Consider the following 22,853-nt stretch of genomic DNA (forward strand, 5'->3'; position numbering starts at 1 on the left):
GAACTCCTAGAGTATGTGAATTTGAATCTAACACCTAAGAGGCAGTGACCTTGGGCAAGTATCTTGACCTCCCTATGTTGTGCTCTGCTTCCCTGAACAAGGGCAGGATAGTTAGGACAGACAGGAACACTGAGAGATGGGCATCTCCATGCAGTTTTTTTATGGAGAAATAGCAAGTATGAAGCCCAGAATGTTTGTTTTGTTTGTTTGTTTGTTTTTGACTTTTTAGGGCCACATGTGCGGCACATGGAGATTCCAAGGCTAGGGGTTGAATTGGGGCTATAGCCGCTGGCCTATGCCACAGCTACAGCCATGCCAGATCTGAGCCCCATCTGTGACCTACACCACAGCTCATGGCAACACTGGATCCTTAACCCACTGAGGGAAGCCAGGGATTGAACCCGCATCCTCCCGGATCCTAGACGAGTTCATTAACCCCTGAGCCTCAAAGGGAACTCCCCCAGAATGTATTTTTAAAAGTTGTATCTGGATGTATAGGACCAACTGGAGAAAATAATCTTATTGCTGCTCTACTTCTGGGAGACTGTAAAACATATTTTTCTCTGTAGATGTGCATCTGTCCTGGGCCTAAGCATGTCCTTACACACTGGGAGAGAAGCTGACCCTGGGACTGAAATTCTGGGCCACGAAGAAGTTCCATCTTAGGAAGACGGAAAGCAGATCTCTGAGGCCCTAGAAAGGATGACTTATGGCCTTATGGTGAGAGGGGACCCGGGCAAAGATTCTTCCTCCCTAAGTTTACTAGTGTTAGTCTGTGAGGCTGGGCCCCATATTGATCGTCATTCAGGTGGCCAAAAACCCTGCAATTCTGGGAAACAACAGACCTTTGGCAAGAAATGGAAGAAGCAGGGACAAAAAGCCTCCCCCGCAGCTTAGATATAAAAGTATCAGTTGCCAGATGCCAGGGCAGCAGTCGAAGGCTGAGGGACTTCCGGGGGCCAGATGGGGGTCATGGCAGATACAGCAGAGAGATGGTGGCTGGGGGTGCTGCCAGCATGTTGCATCTCTTGGAAGGGACCAGCCAGTTGGGGCCTAACAAACAAGTCAGCGTTACAAAAATAATAATCCCCAGGGATTCCTCACACTGACTTTCTTCCCTGCACTCTCCTCCACATGGTTGGTTACTTGTGATGGTGAGAAACTACTGGCACGTCGTGAGGCGGAGGGTGCTATAGCTGTCAGGAAGAGTGGGGAGATTGTTAGGTTTTGATGTGCGAGGCACGCTCGCAACTGGACAAGCCACAGAGTGAGCTCTCAAAAGCATTTAGTCCAAAAAAAAAAAAAAAAATGGAGTTCCCTTGTGGCCCAGTGGGTTAAGGATCCAATATTGTCACTGTTGTGGCTCAAGTTCCGTCCCTGACTCGGGAACTCTCGCATGTTGTGGACACAGTAAAAAAAAAAAAAAAATCATTAAAATTAAATAAATTATAAATAGGAGAGTTCCTGTTGTGGTGCAGAGGAAACAGATCTGACTAGTATCCATGAGGATGTGGGTTCGATCCCTGGCATCGCTCAGTGGGTTGGGGATCCAGTGTTGCTGTGTGTTGTGGTGTAGGTTGCAGACATGGCTGGGATCCTGAGTAGCTGTGGCTGTGGTCTAAGCTGGCAGTTGTAGCTCTAATTCGACCCCTAGCCTGGGAACTTCCATATCCCGCAGTGCAGCCCTAAAAAGAAAAAAAAAAATTATAAATACGTACTTGGTATAAAAAAAAAAAGTCAACAATACAGAAGCACGGAGAGTAAAAATAGAACTCCCTTCCCAGAAGTCACCAGTTTGGTGAGTGTCATTTCATTCTGGAACATAAAGATCTTCCTCATTTGTTCAGAAGGTCATATAACTTTTCATGACAAGGATTGTTTTGAGATTTTCCATCCTTCTAATGTTTCAGCCAGCCCAGCCTGATGATTCCCAAACTACAGTGCGCGCTCACGCATGTGTGTGTGTGTGTGTGTGTGTGTGTGTGTGCACGTGCGCGCGCTTGCACATATGTGTCAATATTTCCTTAGGACAGATTCCTACAGTGGAATTTCTAGGTCAAAGTGCATGCACATTTGAAATGGTGCCGAACTGCCTTACACAAAGGCTTTACATTCCTGCTGAATATTGCCACGCTTTCACTTTTGCCAATTTAAGTGAAAAAATGTGTTTAGTTTTATTTTGCTTTACTGAGGGAACATTTTATGTTATCTTTCAAATTGTGGTAAAATATACATAACAAAATCGACCATTTTAATCATTTTTGAGTGCAGGCTTCTGTGAAGCTAAGTCTGTTCTTACTGAGGTGCAACCATCACCACCATCCTTCACCCAAAAGTGATTTGCTTTTATTTGATTGGTTAGTGGAGGCCGTGCTTCCTCTTTAACTACGACTGTGTTTTTCTTTCTCTTTCTTTTCTCCCCCCATGTTCCCCCCTCCCCCCTCCCTTCTTCTCTTTCTTTAGTCTCTTTATGATCTTTGCAGATTTTCTAACTGGCTTATGTCTTTTTTTCTCTCTTGCCTTTTTTTTTAAGTTATGAGCTTTTACTGGTGATAACCCATATGGGAAAAGAATCTGAAAAAGAATGGGTGTGTGAATATGTCTAACAGAATCACTTTGTGGTGCAGCAGAAATTAATACAACATTGTAAATCAGCTATACTCCAATAAAACTTTATTTTTTTAGGGATTTGTGTCATAATTTTATTTACAAACATATCTAGTATGTTGAGTTCAAGAATTTGATCCTTTTTTCAGCGACTGCACCTCTTCATATCTGCTACTCTTCATATCTGTCTCCTGGATTATTTTTTAAGCAATTGGTGTCTTACTATAAAGAAAGGTGCAGCAAATCCAGATCCAAAGTTCAGAGTCATCCTGAACTTATAATAATAAGTTTAAAATAATAATAATTATTTTATAATATTATTTTATAATAATAAACCACTGGTTTTCCACTGAAAATGGCAAATTCTTCCCTCAACCCTTCTCATAGTGATGCCTACAGACCACAGAGGTTGGGAACCTCTAGATACTCTGTCCTAACCTAGCACTGTTGGAAGCTCTGCAAAAGGCGCAGAGACCAAAGTTCCAATAAAACTTTAAAAAATGAAAAAAAGTCATGAGCTTTTCTATATGATGGCTGCCATCTATTTTCAGTTTGATCTAATTTGCTTGGCTCCTCCGGTGTTACAGTAGTCCTGCTCTTTACATCTTTACAAGACAAGCATTATTAGTCCCATTTTGCAGATGAAGAAGCTAAAGTTTACTGAGGTTACATGAGATGACTTGATTCGCTGAAGGACACAGGGATAATAAGTGGCAGAGAGGAGATGCAACTGCAGGTCTGTCTGGCTTTTTCACAGTTTTGAAAGGGTGGGGAAGACTAGCGTCGGGGGGTGGGGGGTAGGGGGCTGGAAAGGCCAGGGAGGGTTCAAGATACCTCAGGGGGAGGCCAGGGTAAAGGAGTTTGGGTGGGATCTAGAGTAAGTGGCTGATTCTTACCATGGAGATGAAAGACAGGCTCTCCTCTTCCCCTACTGCTCTTGCTTCAAGAAGGACCATCCAAGTACCTTTTTTTTCGTTTTTTCTTTTCTTTCTTTCCTTTTTTTTTTTTTTTTGGGCCACACCCACAGCATGTGGAAGTTCCCAGCTGAGGGGTAGAATCAGAGCTATTGCTGCCTGCCTACACCACAGCCACAGCAACACCGGATCCTTAAGCCACTGATGGAGGCCAGGGATCCAATCTGCATCTTCATGGATATGGGTTCTTAACCCACTGAGCTGCAACGGGAACTCCATCAAAGCACATTTGAATTGGGGTGTCTGGTGGCTGCTGAGTAGAGGCCAAAGGGTGTGGTATGGAGGCTTTTTCTAGGCACTGATTACAGGGAAGTTTCAATTTTTTTTTTTTACTTTTTTAAGTCCACACCTTCAGCATATGGAAGTTCCCAGGCTAGGGATTGAATCCACAGCAACCTGGGGCATATCTTCGACCTACACAGCAGCTCGAGGCCCTACCAGATCCTTAACCCACTGAGCTAGGCCAGGGATCCAACCCGCATCTCATGGATACTAGTTAGGTTCTTAACCTGCTGAGCTACAACGGGAATTCCTCCAGGGAAGTTTCTTTTGTTCCTTTTTCATCCATAGCACAGGGGCCAGGGATCAAACCTGTGCCACAGCAGTGACAACACTGGATCCTTAAACCCCTAGGCCACCAGGGAAGTCCCCAGGGAAGTTTCTTGTTCTTCCTCTTGGTAGGTTTCACATCCTTGATGTCACTTCACTTTTCTTCATCGCCTGCCTGAGCCTGGCCCTGGGGCCCCACCGTCTCTCCTTACTGGTCTCACCACTTCCACTCTCACTTCCTCCAACCTCCCCTCCCCTGCAGTCCGCGTGATGGTTCTAAAGGGGACATTTGTTTGTGCAGCTCTTCTGCTTGGGATGCTTGGGTGCTCAGCAGTGCCTTGCGGGTGGGAGCCGATTAACCCACCCAGTGCAGGCACTTCACCTGCTGACTCCCGCCACCGCCCTGTCTCCCTGTCACAACGTGGGTCAGTGTGTCCATCAGGCTGAATTCCATGAGACGGCCAACTCTCGCTCATGCCTCAAGGCCTTTGCCTGCACTGTTCCCTCTCTTTGGAATGCTGTTCACCCTCTAACTCCTACTCAAATTGTAGGTCTCTGTTAAGATAACATTCCACTGAGAGGCCCTCCCCGGAAGCACGGGCTTAGTTGTGGGTGGCCATGGACCTTTGCTTCACCCATCCTACCATCTTGTAATTTTCTTTTTGTCTGTTTCTTGATCCTGGGCTGCACATAGCATCACCATGGCTGCTTTTAAAACACTGATACTTGGCAAATGAACCTATCTACAAGACAGAAACAAACTCACAGACATAGACTTGTGGTTGCCAGGGGGGATGGGGAGGGAGTGGGATGGGCGGGGAGTTTGCAGTTAGTAGAAGAAAACTAGTACTTAGAATGGATAAGCAATGAGGTCCTACTGTACAGCACAGGGAACTATATCCAGTCTCTTGGGATTGACCATGATGGAAGGTAATATAAGAAAGGGAAAGTGTATATATAAGTATGACCAGGTCACTTTACTGTATAGCAGAAATTGGTAGGACATTGTAAATCAACTATACTTTAATAACAAAAATTCAAAAAAACAAAAACAGAAACATGGATGCTTGGGCCACAGCTCTCAGAAGATTTCTAGTTAATTAAACAGGGATAGGGCCTGGGCTTTGGTAGTTTTGAAAATTCCCCAAGTGATTCTGATGTGTTTCCAGGGAAAGCAACAAAAGCTTCATTGCAAGCTCCATGAAGTCAGGGGTCCTGTGTGTCAGATTCATGATTTTTATATTTTTTATTTATTTTTTTGCTTTTTACAGCCACACCTGCAGCACATAGAGGTTCCCAGGCTAGGGTTCGAATCAGAGCTATAGCTGCCAGCCGACACCACAGCCACAGCAATGAAAGATCTGAGCTGCATCTATGACCTACACCACAGCTCACAGCAATGCTGGGTCCTTAACCCACTGAGTGAGGCCAGGGATTGAACCTGTATCCTCATGGATACTAGTTGGATTCATTTCCCCTGAGCCACAATGGGAACTCCCCAGGATCGTGATTCTAAACCCCTCACCTGACATTGAATTAAATGCTCATGTATTTAGTAAGCATGTTGAAGAAATGAATGAACTGGTTTCTACAAGGGATGCAGGAACTGCTGGGGACAAGATATAATGCACACCAAACATAAGTTGGGTAGCAAGCTAGAGTTTTTGAAATGGTCTAGAGAACCAATTGTCTTGGAGTTCCTGTTGTGGCTCAGTGGGTTAAGTATCTGACTATTATCCAATCAGATGCAGGGATTGATCCCTGGCCTCTCTCTGTAGGTTGGGGATCTGGCATTGCCACAAGCTGCAGTGTAGGTCACAGATGCGGTTGGGATCTGGTGTTGCTGTGGCTGTGGTGCAGGCTGGCAGCTGCAGCTCCAATTTGACTCCTAGCCTGGGAACTTCATATGCCCCAGGTGTGGCCCTAAAAAGAGAAAAAAAAATTGTTTGCTAGGACTGGATTCTTAGCGACAACTTCACTGGGGAAGGAGCTGTTTCTGAGCTCTCAGAGGTTGTTGTTAGAATTCATTTCCTCATGCTGTAGGACTCATGGCAACCTGCTTGTCAAAGACAGCAATGGAGGGAGAGTTTGTCAAGCCTGGCACTCCATGGACACATTCCTTGGTTAGAAGCATTCTTGCCACATTCCATTGATTAGAAGCAAGTCACAAGTCCAGCTCACCCTCAAGGAGAGGGGGTTAAACAGAAGTATGAACAGTAGGAGGCAGCTGTGTTGACTGTTCTGGGAAACCTGCCATGTGGTAAGTGACTCAGGACTTGGATGGCTGCAGGCTGGCCAAGCTGGGCAGGGCAAAGGCACAGAGGTGAAGTGGAAGCCATGGCAAATCCTTTGTGTATCATGAAAACTTTGCTCTTGAGGAAAGATCTCATTCTTGGGAAAGAGCAAAAAGACATTCAGGGTAATGGGTCTGACTAAGGCAGAAAGATCTATCAAAAAAAATTATCCCTATACTAGACATTTCAAACTTAGTGCCTGACAATATCTTGGGCCTTGAATCAAATCCTAGTAAATTTAAAATATTTGAAATTATATAGATTATGTTCTCTGAGTATAATGGAGTTAGATTAGAAATCAGTAACAACAAATGCTAGGAAAAATCCATAACTTGGAAATTAACCAACATACTGCTAAACTACCCATGGTCAAAGAAAAAAAATCACCAGGGAAATTAAAACTTTTGAAAAATCTGTGCGATGCAGCTAAAGCAGTGCTTTGAGGGAAATTTAATATTTATATTAGAAAATAGGAAAGTTTAGGGAGTTCCCATTGTGGATCATCAGAAACAAATCTGACTAGCATCCATGAGGACACAGGTTTGATCCCTGGCCTGGCTCAATGGGTTAAAGGTCTGGCGATGCGGTGAGCTGTGGTGTAGGTCGAAGACACGGCTCAGATCCTGTGTTGCTGTGGCTGTGGTGTAGGCTGGTGACTACAGCTCTGATTTGACCCCTGGCTTGGGAACCTCTATATGCCTGTGGTGGTGCCCTAAAAATACAAAACAAAAAAAAAGGGAAAGAAAATAGGAAAGTTAAAAAGTCAATGATCTAAGTTTCCACCTTCAGAAGCTAGAAAAAGAGCCAAGTAAACCCAAAGAAAGTAGAAAGAAATAATAAAGGTAAAAGCAGAAATCAAAGTAATAGAAAAGATACAATAAGAGAAAATTAATAAACTCAGTCATGTTTTCCACGTATTATTCCGCCTCCTCTATCCTTTAGCCACAGCTGACTGGGTGAGAATTCATTTAAGTGGGGGAAAGAGTGTGAAATTATAGTTAATTACTTCCTTTTGAGTTCATGCTTGCATCGCACAGAGAATTTTTTTTTCTTTTTTCTTTTTTTTTTTTGCCAGTAGGTGGCAGCGCTGGCCCCTTGAGAGTCCCGACAGGCTGCATTCGGGGGTCCGCTGGGGGACCAATGATTGCCGCAGGCATGAAAAGAATGAGTCATTTCAAGAATGGAGCGAGACAACACCAGAAAGCAAATCCTCACTCGAATCTACAACAGGAAGAAGAGATTTCATACACACACACACACACACACACACACACACACACACACACACACACACACACTTTCCTTTTCTCTCCTGAAGCCTTAACCCCCACCCCCACCCCGCCCCCGCCGCTGTGGAAACAAAGCTTGAAAAACGTGCCTTTTAAAACCTGGGCCCTGGAGGTTCAGGAAACCCCTCCTCCCATTGTGTGCAAATCTGAGCCACTCTCTCCCACCCGCTAACCAAAGTTTCCTTCAAATCCCCCCAAATTATCAAGATTTAAAACAATTAAGGTACCCTGCCTACGAATGCTCCGTTAAACCCCGCTCGGAGGTTAAACACGCACGAGGCTAGGCTGTAAACGGAGGTGGTGGAGCGAACCCGGGCTTTGGGTGGGGGAGGCCCAGCACAGCTAGTCGCTTTTATCATTTTTTTTTCTTCCTGAAGGGTCCCTGCTGTGAAAAGTCCCTTGGGGAGTTTGGAGCTGAATGAGACCTACTGCATTTTGCAAACTTACTCTGTGCGTCACCCGAGGTGATTTTCCAAAAAGTCATTTAATCTTTGCAGTTAACCTTCGAGTTCGCTGTTAACATCCTTCCAGTTAACTCCCCCAATCCCTTTAAGAGGGCAGCTAATGGAGTGCCTGGCTTCTGTGGTTCCCGATTTTAAGTGAATGCACACACGGACTACTCCCCTCTTTTACTGACAGAATTTCCATTTGTATTAAAAAACTTGCCATTTAAAATAGACGTTCATTTATTTTTTTGGCCTGTCCATCAAGAGTCTTGGCAACATGAACGCAGACGTAAAGACAGTAGCCAGTACGATTTTCCGCAGAATTTAGAAGACAGCCCTGGGGCCTCCCTCTGCCCTTCGGGCCGGCTGGCGAAGTGGCCGGTGGCCGGGACAGGGTTTGGGCGGGAGAACCAGTGGACGGCGTTCCCGCGGCCACCTCAGCGCGGGGCCGACGGGCGGCGGAGGGGTTGGGCGGGGTCGGGTTCGGGGTCGACCCCACGTGGCCGCCGCCGCCGCAGCCGAGGGACTCGCAGGGCCTCCGACCGAAGGCGGCCGGAACAAGCGGGCGAGAGGCGCGGGGCCACTAACAAGCGCCCCCGGCCCCTCGAGCCCCGTGAGCCATGGCGGGCGCACGGCGAGTCCGCCGCTCCACAACCAGTGGCTAGCCGGGCCTGGCGGCCACTGCTACCTACCCTCTTCCTTCTGCTCTCCGGGCTTCGGAGCTGCGGAGAGAAGGATGAGCCCCTGAAGCTGGTTCCTGCAGCCCGCCCTCTGCCTGCTGCCCGCCCTCTGCCTCCTGCGGGCGAGCGCAGCCCCTGCGCTCGGCGCCCCCGCCTACGCCAACTGCGAGCTCAAGCCCCAAGTAAGGAGCGTAGCGGGCGCGGTGGTCTCCCGGCCCCTCTGGGGTGGTTCCTTTCCCAATCCCTCTGAGCACCCGGTGCACTCGGACCCCCAGCCCACTCTGCGGGCTGGGTGCCACCTCGCTTGGCGGCGCCTCCTGGCTTGCGCCTCCCGCCGCGCCCCCGGATGTCCTTTTCCAGCTGAGTCGCAGCCCTCTGACCACGCGAGACCCTGTCCCCAAGCTCTCGCCGTTCGACAGCCGAAGGGAGTCCCGGGCAGGGTCGCTCGGGTCTCGCCCGCCTGCTTCGCGGGCATTTGGGGGATGAATCCGCGAAGACCGAGTGGGCCCCAGACTCGGGTACATTTACTTTGAGGTTTGTCTGCCGGCTTTCCCCTAGCATTTCATTTCTGCTCTTATCGAAATGCTAATAGCCCCCAGCAGCTGCTTGATTTAACCTTTGTCTATTCAGTGCCTGAGTTAGGAGGAATTTGGGGGAGTTTAAGTCACTCCTCTCGTTTTACTGATATGGGAAACTGAGGCTCAGAGAGGGACTTATATGCTCCAGGTCACAGAGCGCATTCGTAGAGAGACAGAATCTGATAGCCTAGCGTTCCTGTACTGGGCGCCTCCTTCGATCTTCGCAAAAGCGTTTTGGGGTGAGGAGAGCAGAGGTCCATTGACCTGCCCGGGTCCACCCCGCCCCATGGGAGCAGAAACCGAGAGGAAAACCCGCACGTCTGGTGTCTCCCAGGCTAGACCTCTTTCTAGACGAGCGTTTTTTTTTCCTGATCAATTTTCTTACGCTCAGGAATTTCTTGCCATTCTTAAGTCCCTCGCTTCTGAGCGCTGTGGACGTCCAATTTTGCGAGATTGCATCGGTGGATCCGATCTATGTGGCTCCCTGGCGCTGGGGAGGGTGATCATAGGCCGTGCGCCTTCGGGTGCCAGAGTTAAGCGGTCTGCCCATTTTCGGTGACAGCTGCGCAGCATCCAGAGCCGACGCCACCTCTATCCGTGATTTTATTCATCATCCAAACCGCAAAAGTTAGGGTGGCCTCTTTGAGCCATTCCTGAAGCACTGGGCTACTCCGGGAGCATGGTGTGCCTAATGCCCTCTGAGCTGCAGACACGCGAGGACTTTCCCCTTCAGGAAGGCAGGAGGCAGGGTGGCTGGAGAGGGAAGTTGGACACCAGGGAAAGTTCCTAACTCTGCTGAGGTGTGGCCCCTGCGGGCTTGTTGTACAAAGCAGAAGTCCATCCTTTTGTATGAAAGCAGAGTGCCTTGCACTTTTGCCTGTCTCTTACCAACTCATAATTATATTATCCGGTGAGTCTTGACAAGTCTCTGTTTTTCTCGTTTTTTGAATCTGTCTCAGTGGGTCTTTTATTCCATCAGTTCTCAAACTTTTTAGTCAGGAGCCCACTACATTCTAAAAAAGTATTGAGGACTCCAAAGAGCTTTTATTTTTATGGCTTAATGGACATGCTTATTAAAACATTTATGTGAGCTAACAGAAATATTAGTAAATCACAAGAATGCAAGTGCCGTTAACCATCGGAGGACGATGTTATCTAGAAATCTGTAGCCTCTGGAATATTGTATTTGTACACTTGAGAGAGAATGAAAGTGAAAGAGGAAGATATCTTAGTATTATGGTGAAAATACCTCTGACCCTACAGCCTGCTTGAAAGGGACTTGGGGAAATTCACAGGTTTCTGGAACACACTTTGAGAACTTATGTTCTATTGGATGGGCAGACTGCCTTGTCCTGGGCGAAGGTCAGAAGATCAGCCAGTGGTGGGGCTGTCTGCTTCACTTGCATGCTGTAGAGGGCACTCACTGTTGGGTGGGTTCCCCAGCAGGTAGGGATATTGAGAATGTAGAATGATGCTCTGGAATCCAGTCTCCAATCTGGGTGTGGCGACTTCCTCCTGCAGCATTCTGGGAGGACCGTGGCTCCCTAGCTGGTTTGGTTTTCAACTTTGGTTAATCATTAGAGGGGTCTTCTGAGCCCAGGTCTGCCACAGACAAAGGAGGCTTGACCCTGAGCACCACACAGATTGAGTCACTACCTTATCAACACGCAAACAGAACTCTAGAGGGTTCTTTATTGTTCCTACCAGTGTCCTTTCATGCTTTCTGTTTTTTCCCTGCAGATATCCACACGCTTGTGCCCACACTTCCATCCTGGCTTTGCACAAATTCTCTCAACGAGACTCTTCCCAATTACCTATTAAAGATTATGTCACGCCCCTACCTCATTCTCCTGCCTCCCCACCTCCACCTTCCTATCTGCTTTTACTGCTTTATTTTTCTGTGTGACACTTAAAACCACCATCTGATAAAAATTTTTGTTTATTGCTTCCCCTTCCCCACCCCAGTCTTCCCAAGAATAGGAATTTTTGTCTGTTTTGTTTGCTGCTTCATCTCAGTGCATGCAAGGGTGCCTGGCTGGGAGTTCCCTGGTGGCCTAGTGGTTAAGGATCTGGTGTTGTCACTGCTGTGGCATGGTTTCCACTCCTGGCCTGGGAACTTCCACATGCTATGGTACGGCCAAAAAAAAAAAAAAAAAAAAAGTACCTGGCCATAGTAGTCTACTCAACAAATATTTGTTGAATGAAAAGGATAAATTAGGAGTTCCCATTGTGGCTCCATGGGTTAAGAACCCAACACAGTCTCTGTGAGGATGCAGGTTTGATCCCTGACCTTGCTCAGTGGGTTAAGGATCTGGTGTTGCTGCAAGCTGCAAAGTAGGTCGAAGATGCAGCTCGGATCTGGAGTTGCTGTGGCTGTGGTGTAGGCCTGCGGCTTGCAGCTCCAATTTGACCTCTAGCCTGGGAACCTTCATATGTTGGAGGTAGGGCTGTAAAAAGAAAAAGAAAAAAAGAAAAGGCCAACTTACCTGAGGATCATTCTAGCTGGTCTGCTGAAGGGTACACTTGAAAAAGAGCAGTTAGTTATCTCAGGTCCAGGAGCTGGGATGGAAGGAGCTGAGTGGGGCCATGGTTTAGGGCCATAGCCCACATTACACAAGCCTTCATTGTGCTTCTTTGTTTCTTTTGTGTGTGTGTGTGTGTGTGTGTGTGTGTGTGTGTGTTTGTGTGTGTTTAGGGCTGCACTCAAGGCACATGGAGGTTCCCAGGCTAAGGGTCGAATCGCAGCTACAACTGCCGGCCTACACCATAGCCACAGCAACGCAGGATCCGAGCTACATCTGTGACCTACACCATAGCTCACCGCAACACGGGATCCTTAACCCACCGTGTGAGGTCAGGGATGGAACCCAAGTTTTCATGGATGCTAGTCAGGTTCGTTAACCTCTGAGCCGCGACAGGAACTCCATGCTTCTTTGTTTCACTGCATGGATTATGCACGTGTGTGTGTGTGTGTGTGTGTGTGTGTGTGTGTGTGTGTGTGTGTGTTAAAATCTCTGGTAATTCAGTCGACAGAACTTTTGTCTCTGTCATCTATAAACATGTCTTTTTCTTTGGAAAGAAATGTTAATGGTGTTAAGGTTTTTTTTTTTCTTTGAAATCCCAGCAGAACGTTAAGATACAAGGCTCCCTCTGGTAGCCTGTGGGGGCCGCCTTTTTAGTGAAAAGGGAGGTGGTAGACCAAGCTTGTTCTTTTATCTTTTGTGGGGACAAATAGCCCTTCCCTGCGGGTGTCAGTGTGAAGGAGCAGCTGCAGATCAGTGCAGCCACCTAGGGGCTTGCCTGTGGGCAAAGGCAAGGTGAGTGCTCCCTGCTCAGAAGCCCTGAACACCCTTCCACCTAAAGGGCCTGGTAGGGGGATGTCAGTGGCCAGGGTGGGGGACAGGCTGCCCTCCCGGGTCAGAACAGAACTCCATTTATTGAAGAAACGCTACAAGATAAGGATCCTGTCTTTAAAAACACTTTAAAACCCCTGGCTTAAAAAAAAAAAAAAAAAAAAGAGAAAGAAGGAAAGAAAGAAAGAAAAGGGGAAAAACCCTTTAGGCTGTGTTCTCCTGAAAAGAGAGAATGGGGAAATGCGGCATTTAAAGGAGGATTTAAAGATGTTGGTGGGAAGGAGTTCCCTGGTGGCCTAGTGGTTAAGGATCCAGCTGTGGCATGAGTTCGATCCCTGGCCTGGGAATGTCCCGAGTGCTGTGCGTGTGGCCAAAAAAAAGAGATGTCAGTGTGGATTCATCTGGGCAGGTCATTGGGGCCCAAAGAGGGGCTGGACAGCACCTTTCTAGATGAGGTGTCAGGTGACACTCCCCAGATTGGGTGTACCTGGCAGAGTAGGAATTGCAAAAGACGTGAGTCTAAATCTGGAGTGAAGCCTGTTGCATGTTAAGGCTGCATAATGTGGTGTTTAAAACCTGGCACTCAGGAGCCAACCTGCCTGGCCTCAAATCCTGGCTCTGCTCCTTAGCAGTAATGAGACCTTGGGTAACGGGAATAAACCTCTCAAACCTGTTTCTCCATCTGCTGATGACCAGAGTCTTACTTAGTGTGTATCTACTCTCCCTCTTCCTCTCTTCCTAATCTCTCCTGTGTGGGCACCAGGCAGGCCTTCCACCCCCTATGCCACCTCAACTGTTCTTGTCCAGGTCCCCAGTGACCTCGGTGTTACTCCATCCAGAGGTCAGTTGTCAAATCCTAGACTTAAGATTTGGTATATCAGCCACACCCGACCCACTGGCTTATTTATTTATTTATTTATTTATTTTTGGCTACCCAGCAGCATATTTGAAGTTCTTGGGCCAGGCATCAGATCCCAGTCCCAGTTGTGGCCTATGCCACAGGTGTGGCAACACCAGATCTTTAACCCATTGCATGGGGCTAGGGATTGAACCTGCACCCCAGCGCTCCAGAGATGCTTCTGATCCTGTTGCACCACAGCGGCAACTCCAGCGTGGTCTTACTTTCTCCTTCCTCAAGCTCTTCCTTCAATCCTGCTTTTCTTTTTTCTTTCTTTCTTTTTCTTTTCTTTTCTTTTTTGTCTCTTTAGGGCCTCACCCATGGCATATGGAGGTTCCCAGGCTAGGGGTCAAATTGGAGCTACAGCTGACGGCCTACACCACAGCTCACAGAAACACCAGATCTTAACCCACTGATTGAGGTTAGGGATTGAACTCATGTCCTCATGGATACTAGTTGGGATTGTTTCCTCTGAGCCACAATGGAAATTCCCCAATCCTGCTTTTCTGATTTTTCCCCAATTGTCTCACTGGGTTCTTCCCTTTTTTGAGCTGCTATTCTTTCCCTTGACTTCACAAAGTTAGACCATTTCTAGACCCATCCTCTCCTGTTTACACTTAGTCCCTTGGAGATCCTGTCTAGCCCCATGGCTTTAAATAAAATCGAAATGGTGACAACATCCTAATTTTTATCTCTGGCTCAGACTCCCAGACTCCAGCCGCATGGGTCTGCTGGTCCACTCGACCTGCCAGCTTGGACCTCTGCTTGACATTTCAATTCCCCAGGGCCACAGACAAACTTCTGACCTTCCCCTCAAGTCCTCTTCCACCCCATCTGGGTTGATGATAACTTTGTCTTTTTTAAATTTAATTTAATATTTTTCATAAGATTTTTATTTTTCTGTTATAGTTGATTTACAATGCTCTGGCAATTTCCGTTGCACGGCAAAGTGACCCAGTCATACAGATTGTCTTTTTAATTCACCAGTTCAACAGCAAAGCCTGTCAGTTCCAGCTTCCAGAACACAGCCAGACTCTGATCACTTCTCATCAGTTCTGCCACCACGATGCTGTTCTCTCACTTGGATCATTTCAGTAACTCCCTACCTGACCTTCTTTCGTCTACCCTCATCTCTCAGTGGTCTGCATCATCACTGCCAGAGTGATCCTATTAACAACCTTGTCAGCTGATGTCACTCACAGAAACGTGCCTGCTTGGTGTAAAGGCCTCTGACCCTCCAGGGGTTCATGGGCCCTCTGTGGCCTGGCCTTGGTGACCTCCCTGACCTTTGTCTCCTGCCTTCCACATTCAGGGACTTTCCTGATCACCCTACCAGTACTTCCTGCTCCCTTTCTGCTTTCATGTTCACTGTAGCAGTTATCACTAATATACCCGAGGCAGGGACCTGTGCTTCATTCATTGCTGTATTCTTTTTTGTGTGTGTGTGTGCCACTTCTAGGGCTGCTCCTGCAGCATGTGGAGGGTCCCAGGCTAGGGGTCTAATCGGAGCTGTAGCCACCGGCCTACGCCAGAGCCACAGCATCGTGGGATCTGAGCCACATCTGCGACCTACACCACAGCTCACGGCAACGCCGGATCCTTAGCCCACTGAGTGAGGCCAGGGATCGAACCTGCACCCTCATGGTTCCTAGTCGGATTCGTTAACCACTGAGCCATGATGGGAACTCCTCATTGCTGTATTCTTGGTGCCTAGTGCCCAAGAGCTGTGCCTGGCACTTGGGGGGTTACAGCATCAGTAATTGGGAAACAAATGAGTGTTGAACAAATCCAGCAGAACCATCCATGTGCGGCACTTGGATGGTGCCTGGCACACAGTGAGTAGTCAAGATCAGCCAGCTGCTCTCCACATCATTCCTGTCATTGCATGGTGAGGCGCCAGAACATGAGTTTTGTTTTTTTTTTAAAAAAACCTGAACAGGAGTTCCCTGGTGGCTCAGCAGGTTAAGGATCAGCATTGTTACTGCTGTGGCCTGGGTTCAACTTGTGGCCCAGGAGCTTCTGCATGCCATGGATGCAGCCAAAAAAAAAAAAAAATTTTAAAAAACAAAAAAGGAGTTCCCATTGTGGCTCAGTGGAAATGAATTTGACTGGTATCCATGAGGATGCAGCTTTGATCCCAGGCCTCGCTCAGTGGGTTAAGGATCTGGCGTTCCCATAAACTGTGGTGTAGGCCTCTGGTTACAGCTCTGGTTCAACCCCTAGGCTAGGAACCTCAATATGCTTCAGGTGGAGCCCTAAAAAAAAGGTAAAAAAAATGTGAGCAGTTTTCAGTGAAAAGATCATACAGTGACCCTTTTTTCTAGACTAACACTAGTTGAAAAGTCAACAAGAAGATAAATAATGAACTAAAAATGGACACATACAGTTGAACAGACTTTGTTTCTGAAGCGAAGTTAGGTATTTTGAGGTAGGATGGGACCTTAGGGAGATTAAGTGTATTGGGCAGAAATAAGCCAAAACCAAACCAAAATAAAACGGGCCTGTTCCCAAGTGGCCAGCACTGCTTGGGCTGCTCAGCTGATGCCCTTTGTGGAGAATTGTGGGCTTGTTGGCCTCTGACCTCACCCCACCTTTATCTTACCGCACCCCCCCCCAGATTTTTACCTGCTGGCCTCTGCTCTCATCTGAGTGGACAAATGGTATTTTTGTGAACAGGGGAACAGGTAGAGAAAAGAAGGTTGAAGGCTGTGAGAATCGGGCCCCTGCCTCAGCCAGTTCCACCCTCATCGGTCTTATATTTTGAGAATCTTTGTAACAGGCCACTTGAGAACGGTTGCCATTGCTTAAACAGTAGCACAGAAGCGTAACTACCAGTTGATTCTCATCATTGGTGGATTCCACGCCTGTGAATTTGCCTTCTTGTTAAGATTGATCTGTCACCTCAATGCTGGTTGTGCCTTCCTGGTCGTGTGCAGACATGCCCAGAACTGGGACAAATTCGAGTGGCCTGATGCACATGCTCCCAGCTGAGGTCAAATGAGTCGATGTCTGCCTTGTGGCTTCAGCTCCCAAACTAGAAACAAGTAACAAGTGTACTGGTTGTGGTCTACTTGGTGCTGCTTTTTTTTTTTTCTCTTCATTTTGGTGCTTTTTACAGGCGATTTCATTGTCTAAAACAAACTCAGGCCTAGCGCTGATGTGCTGTCTGGTGCTCCTAAGCACAGGAAAGCAGTGATGTGCCCACATGAGTTAGATGAGCTTTATTCAGATACGAGTGATAGTGTTGTTGGCTGTGAATTCAATGTTCCTGAATCAACAACATATATTAAAGTACGTTTCAACAGAAGCACACAGAAGACAAGGTTATATATTGATGTGTTGGTGAAAATGTCTTGACCAGAGGCTCACAGGAACCTAACCTTGTATTTCCCCTAGGAGCAATCGTTCAGCATTTGGTAAGTCAGTGCTCAGAGTAACTCTATAGAACATAACTACAACAAATCATGAGAACTGATTGTAAATTGAAACTCAACAACCCAGGAAAGCCTGTTACTTAAAAGGCTGCTGAAATGAAGCCTTTGTAAAGAGAATACATTCCAAATTTTCTTTCCTATAAAACCTGAATATTCACATTTCTGGCTGCTTAATGTGTGGCTCATCCCATGCGTGTGTCTGACCTTTACATTTGAACTTGAGGGCTGCCTTGTGCACAGACTTCTTTGCACAGTCTCTCTTAATAAACTAATGTATCATAAATGCCCACTGTTGAGTCTGAGAGACACTTGGAGCTAAAGGGCAAAGTGGCCTGGTCTCAGGTGGATGTAACCACTGCTCAGCCCATAAAACTGCTGGGCGAGTATCCAGGAAACACCACCCAGTTCTCTACTCTTGAACCAGAAGGCTTTTGTAAGAGAGAAATGCAATAGGACAATCCATATCCTCAAGGGACTGGGGCAAACTGTGAAGTCCGGGGTTCATTAGGACGGTGGTGTCAACCTTGGCTACCCACTGGAGTCACCAGGAGAGCCTTAAAAATATCACCTCTGATCCCAAGCCACTGCAGTGACAATGCAGGATCCTTAACCTGCTGAGCTACCAGGGAACTCCAAGAATCCCCTCTTTTACTCCTGTTCAGTTGCTTGAGCCAGTCTGGGGCAAACTCAGAGGTGGTGATTGTCTTGCTTTCTCATGTTTAATCAACATTTTGATGGAAGAGGGTAAAGGATGCTAAGATTCAGGCTGCATTGAGGACCTCTGCTTCTGGCAGGTGAATCTACCTGGACTCAAAAGTCCAAGTCCTGTTTTGACCATTTTTCTCCTGCAGGGTGACTTGTCTCTCTCATTCACTGCTCAAGTTCCTGACCCTCCCTAGCATATCTCCATGTTGTCACTTTTCCTTTTAGCAAAGTGAGTTGAATTCCTTCTTGTGGACCATCAAGCGAGACCCACCGTCTTACTTCTTTAGCGCGATCCATGTCCGTATACCCGGGTTTGGGACTTCATCCCTGACAACTCCAAGGAGGCTTTCCGGCAGAGCGGCATCATGTACTTTGAGCTGGACCTCATGGACCCCTCTACCATCTCAGCCCTCACCAGCTGTCAGATGTTGCCCCAGGGTGAGAACTTCCAGGACATGCTCCCCAGGGACATCTACTGCCATCTCAAGCACCACCTAGAGTACGTCAAGCTCATGATGCCCTCGTGGATGACCCCTGACCAGCACCGGAAGGGTCTCTATGCAGACTACCTTTTCAGTGCCATTGCTGGGAACTGGGAGTGGAAGAGGCCCATCTGGGTCATGCTCATGGTCAACTCCCTGACCGAAGCGGACACCAAGTCCCGTGGGGTGCCCGTCTTAGACCTGTGCCTTGCCCAGGAGGCCAAGCGGCTGAGGAAACAGACGGGGGCAGTGGAGAAGGTGGAAGAGCAGTGTCATCCATTGAATGGGCTGAACTTTTCACAAGAAAGATCCTCTTTGTTTGCAGGACTTGGTGGCAGTTGATGGTGTAGCTGGGCCTATTGAATTACAATACTGTGGGAAATGGATCAAAAGCCCAGCTGACCTAAAAATTGCCTTTGCTCAAGAAGTACTCTGGGGAGTTCCCCTCATGGCTCAATGGTTAACGAGTCTGACTAGCATCCATGAGGATGCAGATTCAATCCTCAGCCTTGCTCAGTGGGTTAAAGATCTTGTGTTGCTCCTTTGATTTACTGCGTTCAGAAGAAGAATTAAAGATAGGCAACCTGAACTCTCTCAACAACTTTCGAGAGATAAAGCGCTGGGGAAAGACACTACTGGATGCTCCAGGACTGCTTACAAAGTTGTTCTGAACAGACCACTAATGAGAAGCATTTTATTAATCCAATATCCACTTGGCATGATTCTTCTTTGGTGAGGGAATGGCTAGGAGTGAAACTAAGTGGAATAAGCAAGGGATTTTGAAACTGCATAAACGTTATTGTTCTTGCTACATAGGAAAGCAAATGTTTTCTTCACTGGTAGCTGAGATTCTTGCCAAATGAGACAAGACGGACCAGGTAAGCCATGACAGGTTCAATACAGCCGGCTTACTGCAAGATAACCTACTCTATAGAACCTTAACTATATACCCCCAGTATAGCTCTGAAATACCAATGGGTGTTCCCACATCCTCAATTCAAACTGCGCTCATTTTTTCACACATCTATTCCTTAGCCTCATGTGGCGTTCTGAGGCACTTTTGGGATAAGTGGCACCTGAAAAATGGGGGGATATCTCCCAAACAACTGAGGATCTCAGAGCTGGAAGAGAAACTGATGATAATCTTCTCTCCCTTCTTTTCTTTCTGATGAGAAAACTCACCTCACTGAAAATCACATGAGAAGGGACTACTTGCACTGCAAGGCTGCATGCAGAGTTTGAAAGTCTAGTTTAAATGGTCCCTGTCAAACCTCATATCCAACCAACTGGATGCAAACAGGCACAGAAATCTCTGCTATACCTGGCCTACTGGCACAGTTCAACTGACCATTCCCTTTCATTCAGTAATGCTGGGTGCTGGGTGCCGGGAGCCAGGGCTTAACAGCACAGGCATACCCCTGCCCTCAGAGAGCTTGCATTCCCTTGGGTAGACATGCAACAAACAGGCAGATAGATAGTGGTAATTTGTGGTAAATGCTCTAAAGCAGACGCATTATGTTTAATTCATTGAATTTACCATAGATCTTAAAGTGGGGAAGGAGATGGCAAAAACTAACTTTAATTAAGGAAACTTTCCAAAGAAAAGAAAATCATGGACTTGAAGAATAGACTTGTGGTTGCCAAGGGGGAAGGGGAGGGAATGGGTGGGACTGGAAGCTTGGGGTAAATAGATGCAGAATGAAGCCTTCGGGATGGATTAGCAACGGGATCCTGCTGTGTAGCACTGGGAACTCTGTCTAGTCACTTATGATGGAACAGGTAATGTGAGAAAAAAGAATGTATGCTGTATGTGTAACCAGGTCGCCATGCTGTACACTAGAAAAAATATATATATAAATAAATGATTAAAAAAAAGAAAAAAAAAAGATCTGGTGTTGCTGCGGCTGTGGTGTACGGCTGGCAGCTATAGCTCCTATTCGACCCCTAGCCTGGGAACCTCCATGTGCTATGAGTGTGGCCCTAAAAAGGAAAAAAAAAAAAAAAGAAAGAAAGAAAGAAAGAAAATTACTCTGGGGATGATAAAATACACCTGTTAGTTATATCACTTATTTGTGTATTACCAGGAAAGAAAACCTGTTTTTTCCTGTCATCCCAACAAATGTCACATATTTCTGTTTTAAGTCATTCTTCAAGAACACAAATGCAATGGAGTTCGCTGGCAGCTCAGCAAGTTAAGGATCAAGCACTGTTATTGCTCTGGCTCTGATTACTGCTGTGGCTTGGGTTTGATCTCTGGCCTGGGAATTTCTACATGCTGAGAGCACAAAAAAAAAAAAAAAAAGATAATAATAATAAATGAATGCTAGACTGCCTGTCTTGGGATGTGGCCTGGCTCTCCAGAAGCTTCTTAGTCCTATGGTCCTACCTCTAATCCCCACTCCAAGGATAACCATCTGCACTCCAGGAATAATCCTGATTCTGAAAACCTTTGAGCATAAGTTGGTTTGACTGTTTTAGAACTTTGCGTCATGGAATTACCCAGTATGCTTGGCTTCTTTTGCTTAGTAGTACCTTTGTGTACCCATGTACTTTGTGTAACAAAGTTGTACTTGTTTGTGGTTCATTCTCATTGTGGGGTGAATTTTGGGGTGGTGGTTGGTGGAGTTTCCCTTCTTAGTAAGCAAGACCATTTGTGCCCATTTTGCTGGACCACGAGCCCTAACTCACGCCCTCGGGCCCCTGTCTTCTCCTGCCCAGGGTAGGGGTGGCTAGCTCCTTTCTCCTCATTCTGTTGCTCCCTCCCCATAGTTCTGAAGGAGGACAGCCATGGGTGCCGACCACACAGTGAGACGAGGAGATGGCCCGGCCCTGCAGCCTCCGGAGCCCACTCCTGCAGCCAGCTGCCAGGAAGAGGCAGAGGGCAGAGCTGTAAGGAGAGCTGGGGTCCCTTCCTGTGGGCTCCCCACTCACCTCTCAGATTGTGGGGTGGAGGCAGCTCGAGACAGAGGCTGGAACACTCCCCATAGTGGAGGATGCCCTGGATCCAGAGTCAGATGAACCGGGGTTAGAATTTCCACCCTGTCACTTACTGGGGGGTGACTTTGAGTAGCTTCATGTCTCTGAACTTTCGTTCCTCATCTTTCAAACATATGCATACATATATATAGTCTTTCTAGGGCTGCACCCACAGCATATGGAGGTTCCCAGGCCAGGGGTCAAATTGGAACTGTAGCTGCCGGCCTATGCCACAGCCACAGCAATGCTAGATCCTTGCCCATGATCACATAGTTAACACATGGGGGAGTTTTTTTTGTTTGTTTGTTTTTTGTTTTTTGTTTTGGCTGCACCTGAGGTATTCAGAAGTTCCAGGACCAAGGATCAAACCTGAGCCTCAGCAGTGACAATGTTGGATTCTTATATTTATATTTTTTGTCTTTTTAGGGCCGTGCCTGCAGCATATGACATTTCCAGACTAGGGGTTGGATTGGAGCTACAGCTGCCAGCCTGCACCACAGCCACAGCAACGCCTGGTCTGAGCCGCGTAGTTGATTAGTCTTTCTGATGGGAGTGAAACATTCTTGAATTTCTGCTTTACTGGGAATTTTATCAGAAGCAGTTGTTGCTTTTAGTGGAAGCAGTTGTTGAGTTTCATCAAGATCTTTTTTCTTTTGTTGTGATCTGTGGTGATGTTTTTTAAAAAAATGTTGAGATATAATTGATGCATAACATTATATTAGTTTCAGATTTCCATTTCCAAGGTCAGGCACCACCAAGCATCTACATACAACATAAAGACTTGATATTTGTGTATATTATGAAATGATCACCACAACAAATCTAGTTATCATCTTTGGCTATCTATAATTACAAAAGTCTTTTTTTTCTTGTAATGAGAACATTTTTTTTTCTTTTTAGGGCCACACTGTGGCATGTGGTAGTTCTCAGGCTAGGAGTGGAAACGGAGCTACAGCTGCCAGCCTACACCACAGCCATAGCAACAGCAGATCTGAGCTGCGAGTGTGACCTACACCACAGCTCATAGCAACGTTGGATCCTTTAACTCACTGAGCATGAGGCTGGGGATTGAACCCGCATCCTCATGGTTACTAGTCGGATTTGTTTCCACTGAGCGTCAGTGGGAACTCCCAGGAGAACTTTTAAGATTTACTGTCTCAGCAACTTTCAGTGATGTCTTAGAACTGTCTTTGTTTGATCTCTATTTGTAGATGTTCCAGTATTAAACCATCCCTACCCGGCTGGCCCTAAACTTCAAGGATCAGGGTATGAGCTTATAAGAGTTACCCTCATAGCCACCCATTTCTATATACTTTTAACACGCCCATTAAATTCCTGTTGAGCATGGTGCCACATGAAAAAGTTAAAGTGGGAGTTCCCGTTGTGGCGCAGCAGAAACTAATCTGATTAGGAACCATGAGGTTTGGAGTTCAATCCTTGGCCTCGCTCAATGGGTTAAGGACCCCATGTTGCTGTGGCTGTGGCTGTGGTGTAGGCTGGCAGCTGTAGCTCCGATTGGACCGCTAGCCTGGGAAGCTCCATATGTTGCAGATGCAGCCCTAAAAACAAAAAAAAAAGAAAAGTTTTG

The 22,853-nt window shown here is 46.9% G+C and overlaps 1 protein-coding gene and 1 pseudogene across 1 annotated transcript in view; one reads left to right on the forward strand and one right to left on the reverse strand.

The window, feature by feature from the left end:
• Positions 1-2,701: 2,701 nt before the first annotated feature.
• LOC125128447 (cytochrome c oxidase subunit 7C, mitochondrial-like) lies at positions 2,702-3,563 on the reverse strand (annotated as a pseudogene).
• A 2,904-nt stretch (positions 3,564-6,467) lies between these two features.
• Positions 6,468-22,853, forward strand: part of TRABD2A (TraB domain containing 2A) — a 54,056-nt gene continuing 37,670 nt past the window's right edge. The window contains 4 exon segments of the mRNA XM_053743504.1: positions 6,468-6,549; positions 8,495-9,021; positions 18,033-18,102; positions 18,105-18,587. Coding sequence (XP_053599479.1) covers positions 6,468-6,549; positions 8,495-9,021; positions 18,033-18,102; positions 18,105-18,587 — 1,162 coding nt within the window.

This window comes from Phacochoerus africanus, chromosome 5, assembly GCF_016906955.1.
Source record: "Phacochoerus africanus isolate WHEZ1 chromosome 5, ROS_Pafr_v1, whole genome shotgun sequence".
NCBI lineage: Eukaryota > Metazoa > Chordata > Mammalia > Artiodactyla > Suidae > Phacochoerus > Phacochoerus africanus.